This window comes from Arachis duranensis, chromosome 6, assembly GCF_000817695.3.
Source record: "Arachis duranensis cultivar V14167 chromosome 6, aradu.V14167.gnm2.J7QH, whole genome shotgun sequence".
Taxonomy (NCBI): domain Eukaryota; kingdom Viridiplantae; phylum Streptophyta; class Magnoliopsida; order Fabales; family Fabaceae; genus Arachis; species Arachis duranensis.
This window is the reverse complement of record NC_029777.3, coordinates 99,504,825-99,515,500: the sequence shown is the minus strand read 5'-3', so window position 1 is coordinate 99,515,500 and position 10,676 is coordinate 99,504,825. Positions and strand designations below refer to the sequence as shown.

The 10,676-nt window shown below is 29.3% G+C and overlaps 1 protein-coding gene across 1 annotated transcript; it reads right to left on the bottom strand.

The window, feature by feature from the left end:
* Positions 1-4,558: 4,558 nt before the first annotated feature.
* LOC107495089 (WAT1-related protein At4g15540) lies at positions 4,559-9,470 on the bottom strand. Its single transcript, XM_016116160.3, has 7 exons — positions 9,225-9,470; positions 9,075-9,140; positions 8,875-8,988; positions 5,968-6,214; positions 5,342-5,503; positions 5,106-5,257; positions 4,559-4,993 (listed from the first exon to the last, which is right to left on the bottom strand). Exons 1-7 carry the CDS (start codon positions 9,422-9,424, stop codon positions 4,858-4,860), a joined length of 1,077 nt encoding a protein of 358 aa, XP_015971646.1. The 5' UTR covers positions 9,425-9,470; the 3' UTR covers positions 4,559-4,857.
* Positions 9,471-10,676: the final 1,206 nt, after the last annotated feature.

Sequence of the window (10,676 nt, the reverse complement as noted above, 5' to 3'; positions counted from 1 at the left end):
TTGACAACGGTGATGCCCAACATACAGCTTGCCATGGAAAGGAGTAAGAAGGATTGGATGAAGACAGTAGGAAAGCAGAGAGACGGAAGGGACAAAGCATCTCCATACGCTTATCTGAAATTCTCACCAATGAATTACATAAGTATCTCTATCTTTATTTTATGTTTTATTCATCTTTTAGTTATCTATCCTCCATAACCATTTGAATCCGCCTGACTGAGATTTACAAGATGACCATAGCTTGCTTCATACCAACAATCTCCGTGGGATCGACCCTTACTCGCGTAAGGTTTATTACTTGGACGACCCAGTGCACTTGCTGGTTAGTTGTGTGAAGTTGTGATAAAGAGTTGAGATCGCAATTGAGCGTACCATGTTGATGGCGCCATTGATGATCACAATTTTGTGCACCAGCTGTCTTTAGAATCCTAAGGTACTTGAAAGGGTTGCCTGGGAAAGGATTACTCTACAAAAACTATAGACATCTTCAAGTAGAAGCCTATACAGATGCAGATTGGGTTGGAAATGTCATGGATAGAAGGTCAACATCTGGGTATTGTGTCTTTGTTGGAGGAAACCTGGTTAGTTGGAGGAGTAAAAAGCAGAGTGTTGTGTCACGAAGTAGTACAGAAGTTGAGTTTAAAGCATGGCTCATGGAATATGTGAAGCACTATGGGTAGAGAAAATCCTACAAGAACTAAATGTTCCCATTTCTACACCAATAAGGTTGTATTGTGACAAAAATCTGCAATTTTTATTGTCCATAATCCAATTCTGCATGATAAAACTAAACATGTTTAAGTTGATAAGCATTTTATAAAGAAAAAGATTGAGAGAGGACAGATTTGTATCCCATATGTTTCGACCACAGAACAATTGGCAGATATTCTAACTAAAGGATTACCCAAGAAGACCTTTGATAGCATAATAAGTAAGCTGTCAATGAAGGATATCTTCAAGCCAGCTTGAGGGGAGTGTTGACTAGATCAAATCAAAATGAAATCCCTAATTTATTTCATGAATCTTTTCTATAAATAGAATTAATTATAATATCCTTTCCGGTTTTAATTTAACTTATTTTTAGGTATTTTATGATTAGAAATCTTTCCTTATTTTAAGCTAGTATTTTTTTATTTTCTAGTTATTTCTATTTCTGTAATTCCTCTATAAAGAGGATGATTTTCTATACATTTGAATATACATAATATTCAAACACTTCAAGTCAAAGTATTTTTTTAATTTCATGCTTATGTTTGCTTTGTTAAATGTCAGTTCACTAAGAAGGTATTGATGCAAGGATTTAGATTTGGAGGAATTTACAAGTTCATCAATGTGGCTGTTCCAAACTCTTCTCCTACTATTTCTTTACCTTTAGTGTTTACTATTTCTCATGTCTCTTTTGATCTTTGGCACAAAAGATTAGGTTATACAAATAGAAAAACTATTCTTAAAATTCTGACTCAATGTAATCTTGACACTTCCAGTATTAATAATAAGAGAAATTTGTAAATTGATGTGTGTGAAAATTGTGCTAAAGAAAAGATGCATAAACAAATAATACCTATAGCACAACTTTACAGCTTGTTATTTCGGATGTTTGGGTCCCTGCTTTTTACACCTCTCACTTAGGTTTTCGTTACTATGTTACCTTTATTGATGCCTACTCTAGATACACCTATCTTTATTTACTGGTTTCTAAATCTCAGGTTCTACAGGCTTTCAAGCAATTTAAATTATACATTGAGAATATAACTGAACACAAGATATGAGAATTTCAGTTAGATAATGGGAGAGAATTTAACTCTCATCAATTTACTGATTTTTTTGCATAAGAGAGCATCTTACAAAGGTTTTCTTACCCTTATACTTCAAAGCAAAATGGCATGGCTAAAAGGAAACATCGGCATCTCATTGAAATGAGATTGCTATGTTATCCAAGCATCCATGCCATTAATATTCTGGGATGAAGCAATATTAATTGCCACTTACACTATTAATCGAATACCTACTCTTGTCTTAGCAAATAAATCCCCCTATGAAGTCCTTTTTGGTGTTAAACCTGGTTACAATGGCTTTAGAATTTTTGGGAGTGCTTGCTATCCTCTTCTTCGGCCTTATAGCGAAACTAAACTAGATGATAAATCCAGTAAATGTGTTTTTATAGGTTATGATTCCAAATATAAGGGTTATAAGTGTCTTGCTTCTTGTGGCAAAATTTACACAACTAGGCATGTTCTCTTTGATGAATTTGACTTTTCTTATAATTTATTATTTCAACTTGATCATACTAATAATAGTTGTGACAGTAAATTCGATTCCTCTGTTCCAAGTATAGGTTGTCATTTCCAGAAACAGGTATATACTACTCCTATACAACACACCAATCAACCTCTTTCTGCTACTATAATTCATTCTACATCTCCTAATTTAGACACTTCTTTAGATACCCCTGTTTTTTCTATTAGTAATAACACTGCTTCTCAGCTCCAACATCATATTCCCTCTCTAGATTCTTCTACTACTAATCTAAATACTGTTAGTAATTTGTTACACTGGTATTTATTTTAATGAAAATACAGAAATACACCAGAACCGTAAAAGATAACAAAGGAATTTCGAGAGTCCTCTTCTTTCCAGCCTAGGCCTTTCCAAATCTTTTTCTACCTCTCACCTAATCAGCTCCTCCTTTTATTGCCTTCTCTCAAATTAATTATCATAATTAGCATTCAACTCCTACGATTACGCCTCCTAGATTCTCTCGTCTGATTAATCCAATCATCAATTATTGTCACTTATGATTACACATTTCTCCTGCCCTATTATTTCTCCCTTTTCTTTATTGCTTCTTCTAGAATAATGATACGGTAAAAGGATTATTTTCTTCCCATTTTTTGCTGCCTTTGCTGCTCTCTCTCTCTCTCTCTCTCTCTCTCTCTCTCTCTCTCTCTCTCTCTGATCCAAGATTGGTCACTCTAAACCAAAAATATATGCAGTTTTTAAATCTGTCACAGCTTCTTTAGAAAATCCACCAAAATTTTCATCTATAGCCTTAACCATCCCCCAATGGAAACAAATTATGCAGAAAGAATTTGATGCATTATTGCAAAGAACAAACACCTGGACACTAGTTTCTAGACCTCAGTATTGTAAAGTGATAGAAAGTAAATGGATATTTACCATAAAAAAAGCTCCCTAATGGTATTGTTCAGAAATACAAAGCTAGATTGGTAGCCCAGGAGTATTACCAATCTGAAGGTTTTGACTTTGAACAGGTCTATAGTCCAATTATTAGACAAGCAATAGTTAGATTAGTGTTAAGTATGAATCTTTCCAAAGACCGGATAATTAGACAACTAGATCTTAACAATACTTTTTTAAATGAAAACTTGAATGAAACTATCTATATGTCACAACCATTTAGTTTTGAACAGGATGCTGCTACTCATGTATGCAAAGTCAACAAATCTCTTTATGGTCTCAAACAAGCACCAAAGGAGTGGTTTCTAAAACTTAGTACCACACTACAATCCTTTGGCTTTCAAATTACAAAATCTGATATCAGTCTGTTTATTAAACGTGGTTCAAATGATCTAATTTACATCGTATACTATGTTGTTGACATTATTATAACCGGTAATAATGCTATTGAAATTGACAATATGATTCTTAAGTTGAACAACACTTTTACATTGAAAGATTTAGGACCACTTTCATATTTTCTGGGTATTGAGGTTCACAGGAATAATACTGGTCAACTCCACTTATCACAGACTAAATATATAATTAATTTAATTTTGAAATTAGGCATGAGTGAGGCAAGTGCTATGCCTACTCCTATGATTTTTGCTTTACAACTTTTGTTTACAGGTCAGAACGATTTGAGGATCCTAAATTATTTAGTTCTGTTGTTGGCACACTGCAATATATTACTATAATAAGACCAGATTTGAGCTTTGCTGTTAGCAAAGTAAGTCAATTTATGCACTCACCACTATTGACTCACTGGAAAGCAGTAAAGAGAATCTTGAGATACCTTTAAGGAACTAAACATCATGGCTTAGTCTATCACAAATGTACAGATTACAAGTTGTATGGATTTTTTTATTCGGATTGTGCAGGAGACTTGGAAGATCGAAGGTCAGTCTCTAGTTATTGTGCATTCTTTAGTACTAATCTAATCTCATGGTCATGCAAAAAGCAAATTACTATCAGCAAGTCCTCCACTGAAGCTGAGTTTTGGAGTCTTGCTGCAGGTGAGGCTGAATTTGTCTGGATCAAGAACCTTCTTTTAGAGTTACAGATTGATGTGCCTACAATTCCAGCTATTTACTGTGACAATTTAAGCATTGTGTTTTTCACAGCCAATCCAGTATTACATGATAAGACAAAACATTTTTAATTGGAGATTCAATTCGTTGGAGACAAAGTCAATTCGAAACAACTATAAATTGTCCACATACCAGAGATTAAGCAAATAGCTGATATACTTACCAAAGTCCTTTCAACCTCATCGTTTGAAAAACTTAAGACCAAACTTAGAGTTGTTTCTTAACACAACTTGAATTTGAAAGAGGTTATTGAGGATTTAAAAGAAAAAGTAGAATAACAAGAAGGAGTTAGAAGTAATTTTTTGTTTTAGCTAGTATAGCAGTTCTATATATTAGAAGAGAGAGTTATGACTTGGTTTGATATCTTCTATTCACTCATATACAACCCTAATAGTTTAGTGCACTATTATTCAAATTAATCTTCTCAGATTTAATATACTCTTCTCGGCTTTATTATCTTTTGGGTTTTAGCTCTCTGTTATAAATTTTTTATTCATTCCTTGTTCTCTGAGCTTCTGTACTTGACCTTCTATAGTAACAAAGGCTGGTTGACTTTTGATGTGGGTTGACTTTGGCTTGAATCAATGTACTCACTCAATTCTTCGTTTGCTTTACCCCATAAAACAGCATAAAACCCAATTGATATTATTACTCCTCCAACAACACTGCAATACAAAAACAGATGCAAATGTCAAAGGATTAATACCATGTCTTAACATATTCCAATTTTTCAATAGTTAAATCTTAACAAAGAATCAAAGGGATTGATTTCCATACATGCCCAAATATAGTGGATCACCAAGAAATATAACACTGAAAGCAGCAGCTATGACTATAGACACAGGCTTGAAACTTGATATATATACAGGGCCTTTAATATGGATACCCCATGTATGGACCAAACTGCTTAGGCCTGTGCAAAAGAATCCCTGCATATAGAATGAAATTTCAGTTAGAATTTCATTTTTTATTTTTTAGGACTTATAATTTATCCAACAAAATTGATATTTCTCAGAGTACAAAATGGCGACTAATGTTATATCTGGTTTTATAATCCAACCACTTAAGTTTGATTCATCTAATAGTAAGCACACAGGTGCAGATATGAGAGTCCCACACAAGTTGTAAAAGAACACCACAATAATCTCTGCTGGATAGTCTTTGATCACATTGGTCTGTTTCAAACAACAACAAAAATAAATTATATTAGTTTCTTTAAATTTTTAATATCTAAATCGGTCTTTACAAAATTTTTATGTACACAATTTGATATTCAACAAATTTTAATTGTCAAATCAATTTTTGATTTTTTTTTGTTAGACAAATCAATTTTTATATAAAATTTTAATAAAAAATAGACAAATCAATTTTTTTCGTTATTTAATAAAAATATATAACTGTCTTTAAAAAAAATTTAAATTCTCATATCAGTCTTTTTGTATAGAGAAATAATCTGATATAAAAATTAATTTGTCTAACAAAATAAAAATATAAAAACTAATTTAATTATTAAAATTTATCGAAAACTAGAATATCGGATTAAAATTTTTTTAAAGATTAATTTGGAATAATACTGTGTCCTACATATGACTTGGTATTTAAAGTTATTGTTTAGATTACATTCATATTAGTATAATACCTGAACAATATACCAAATTGGAACCAAAATAAACTCAATGGCAATAAGGAAGCCTCCAAGAACCCAATTTTGGTGGGGTGATGAGTCCTTTAGAAAATCTACATGAGGTGACTGGTGTGGTGATGATGAAGCTGTGATCAATGTTGGACCCTTGTAGAGAACAACTATGAGTGCACCTAATATTGATACTAAAGAACCCAAGATTTTGGCCTGAGTGCTCCAACTTTTTGGAGAAATCTTCTCCATCCTTCAATATACAAGGAGCAACAAAGTGGTTAATAACAAACGGAAAAGTATAAGTAACCAATAACATTGGTAAACGATGTGAACAATAGATATACTGAATGTTTATTTTATTAGGTGTGCGGATAATTATTCTAATATTAAAATTTAGGTGGATAATTTAAAAGTATAATGTATTTTTATTTTATTAATATTGTTCATTTTATTCAAAAAAAATTATTAGTTACCTAACATTACTCGTAACATAATCATATATGACATATAATGATATAAATGCGCAGTCAACAACAAATGCAAAAACAATAACTTAATTACCAAACATATTCCCAAGGTATTTGTAATAACGATTTGATATTCATATACAGATTGTGAAAAAGTTTGTAAAATAATGAGATATAAGAATAATTTTTATTAAATTTATAATGTTTATTATGGGTGAATCCAATAATTTTAATTTAAAATAATTAATAAATTTTTATTTTTTATCTTAAAATATATATATATATCTTGAGACAGGAAAACAAAATAGTGAAGCAAAAGAAGAGAAATATGTCTTGCATACTCTGAAATCTCCACTATTATGCCAAACGTTAACACTTTAGCTGGCTGAGTGTGCATGTTACATTACAGGTGTTATATTTGGTGTCTAGATTAGTGTATATATTCCCATGTGATTACTACTTTCTAAAACAATATTTATTTTCTTTATTCGTCTTTTCGTTTTCTTTTATAATACACCGACACTGACACTAATACAGGACACAATATGACACAGAATACATCGATATACGAATTTTAAAATTTTACATAATACGTGGACACGCATACATATAAAATATAAAGTCTTATTTAAATAAATCATAATGATATTTAGATATTTTATTGATATTAAAATAAAAATTAAATTTTTTAATTATTTTTAATGACTTATTTTAATTATATCAACTATTTAAAATATTTTTTTGTTTTAATAAATAAGAATATATACTATATCTAAATTTATTTTAAAAATATATGTTAAGAATAAGATTGGACACGCTGATACATGATGGTATTTAGATGTGTCCAAACGTATCCAGAAATTTTTTTTTTATTTTCTATTAAGACACAGTTGGACACAACAGACACGTGTGTCAAACGAATATCGACAAGTGTTGTATCCAAAATATGTCAGATATACGAACACGACAACTCAACAAAATGTCCGTACTTCCTAGGTATTCTTACCAAGTTGGAATCCACAATGAAATTAAGTACACACATCCCTTGATATCTAGACCACCATTAATTTTTTTTTCTGATCTTGTACAAAATTGCAACAAAAAACATGAAAGATGGCAAAACGTTGATAAAAGAAATTAAAAACAAAAAAAAATGATAGAAAGATAGAATTAAATAAAATGTTATCATATATATGTTGTTTGCATCACATGTAAATTTATTTGAATTTAAACATTCACCAAATCCATTAATAATAAAGAGAACAGATAAAAAGAAAATATATAAAAAACGAATTAATAGATCGGAATCCAAATTGGATATAATATAAAATTGGTATTAAATAAATACTATTTTTGATGTGGAAATAGCTATCATGATGATGAGAAATAGAATAGCTAAAGCCAACCGCTATATATATTATTTATTCAAGTATTTTTATGCTGGCGGGGTCCAAATTGATTGCAATCATAAAGCATATTCTATGAGAAATCATTTGATTTATCAAACTAAGATGTGACATACAAATAAAATTAGCGGCATCATTCATCCAACTTGTTAGGCTATGTATTAGGTGAGTTAGTGAGTAATAATGATATCTTCTCAAATAAACTATTGTTTATCAATAAATTATAAATATTTAATATAAGGTGGTAGTTCTGAATCTTCTGAAAATAAAAAGAAGAGAGATGAGTCATGAGCTATTTTCAATTGAAGGAGGTCTTTTAACGTGCAAAATCAAAGGCTCGTACTGTCGTACATTATTTATTTATTTATTTATTTTTATAATATCTTATAATACCAAAAACATAAAAACAATAAAATAAGGGTTAAATACATTTTAAAATTTTTAAACTATTTTGTATCATGTGCACTTAAACTTTTTATTTTTAAAGATTGTGCCTATTAATCCCCGTGAACTTTTTTAAAACAAATTTGTTATAAAAAAATATTATATGCACATGAAAAAATAAGCTATTAAATATATGAATTATTTTATATATCTTAACTATATATGTGATTGATTTTTTTATATGCAGGTAGTATTTGTTTATTATATTGATATTTTTATATTTTGATAACAAACGTAATACATATTTAACAAAAGTTCAAAGAATCAAATTTATGAATCTAGAAAAGGTTCGATCTCAATTTGCACATAACTATTATATTTTTTTGTGGCTAAAATTTATAAGATAATGCTATTTAAACAAAGATTTATCCTTATTAAATAACTATAAAATTTATTATATCTTCAAATTTAGTATTATGTAACAAAATATAAAAAACAAGTTTCATAATAACTTGATAGAATTATAATCATCCCTAATTTTAAAAGTGAAATTATATATATATAACCATTTACGTCACTCCAATTATTAAGTTTCCTCGACAAATAGTTGTATAAGAAAATTGACAAAAAAGCATTGGGAGAATCCTAAGAACCTGAAAAAGACTGCAAGGATGAAGGTAAAAGCCGGAATAAGGTTGCTAAGAGCAGAGAAGAGAGTTGGTGAAGTGTATTCAAGTCCTTTGTATCCACTCAGCTGTGCTACAAATCTGTCACAGTACTCAACAATTGATTAAAAACAAATTCAATTGGGAAAACAAAGCATGATTAGGGTCTTCTATCTCTTCAGCCTTACCCAATGGTACCAAGGAGAAAAATTCTTAAGACGAGAGAAACATTGAATGGAGGAAGCCCTCTTGACCTAATTCATAATATAAATAGTTCATCATCACTTGTAACAAACAAACATGTAGTAGTTATGAAATGTAATGATTGAGCAGCGTACCATTGGAAGACGAAGGGGAGAGGGAGAAAAAGAAAAAGAGTGGAGAGAGCGAAAGAATAAACGATGAAGGCATAGTAACTGAATCCCTTGAGAGTGGCTTGCTTGAAAAGAACGTTGACACCCACGTTGGTACACTCAACTGCAACCATTGCACAGAATGGAACTACTTCCCTGTAACAATACCTCCCTGACTCTGCCATCTCTCCCTCTCTCTCTCTCACTCTCTTAGACTTTCACACATGGAATATATTTGTCGAACATGTGTGCGTTTCTCAAACAACGCTTCAAACTTTTATTACAGTATTTTTTGGGTTGATTTTTTTTTTGTGACTATTTTTTTTGGGTTGATTTAATTTGCACAATGTTATTTTATTATCTAAACAATTATTAAAATTTATTATTTTTATCAATTAATTAGTTATTAATATTTAAAAGAATGAACTAAAATATATTATTAAACAAGTATAATTACTCGTACCATACACGTGATAAGATTGAAATTATAATTTTAAATTATTTTTTTAAAATTATTTTAAATTATAATAATTTGATTAATAAAAAAGTAACATGTTATACGTTGTTTGTTTTTTTAATCGAGTGTTAATTGGATTAACTCTAAAATAATTATTAATCAGTTTTAATAATCTACTTTTTTCAATAAATCAGACATATATACTAAATGTGATCACAAATAATATAATAATAGTTAAATCTACCAACAAATATATTGGCTATTAACACACTATAAAAAAAATTAAATATAAAAGACAATTAGCACTTATAAATCTATAAAATCGTACTATCTTTGATTCGTGCAAGGGTTTATTTATCAAATAAACTTAAAATATGAACAAAAAATATTTATAAAATGGACCTAGCATTATTCGAAAGAATCATTAAAATAATCAACTTACCATATTATCTATGAGAACTATTTCTACGTAAGTCGTCTTGTTTTTGTCAAATTTAGATGGGACTTTCCATAACCTTATATATTAATTTTGTTAAATAACTCTCTCTCTTATATATATATATATATATTACGATAGTTTTTCTTAATATATATACATATACATAAATAATTCTATACATATACATAAATACAAAAAATATATGAATTATATTTTGTTAAACTCTATGTTATTGGTTATCAAAAATATTTAAATCACATATATTAGTTATTTTTTGTTATAATTATTTCGTTTTATATATATGATTATTTTTTATTCTACAATCGTGTAATAATTTTTTATTTTTTATATTCATTTATATTCCTCAATTTCGACCCATTCATACGCGTATTAACAGTTTTTTTCTAATAGTGATGTTTTAATTTTTTGTTTTCCTCTTTTCGTGTATCTTTCTTATTTTTTTAAAATAGTGATGTTTTAATATTTTTTTCCTTTTTTTAAATACATTTTTTTTAATAATTACATTACTAATCTGAAATAT

What these genes read in the sequence shown, in the direction of transcription:
- LOC107495089 (XM_016116160.3), bottom strand. Translation starts at nt 9,424, where the DNA reads ATGGCAGAGTCAGGGAGGTATTGTTACAGGGAAGTAGTTCCATTCTGT. An exon ending in ATCCTTGCAGTCTTTTTCAG is followed by an intron (nt 6,215 to 8,874) that starts GTTCTTAGGATT and finishes TGTATATTGAAG; the next exon opens with GATGGAGAAGATTTCTCCAA. An exon ending in TAGTCGCCATTTTGTACTCT is followed by an intron (nt 5,258 to 5,341) that starts GAGAAATATCAA and finishes TTCTATATGCAG; the next exon opens with GGATTCTTTTGCACAGGCCT.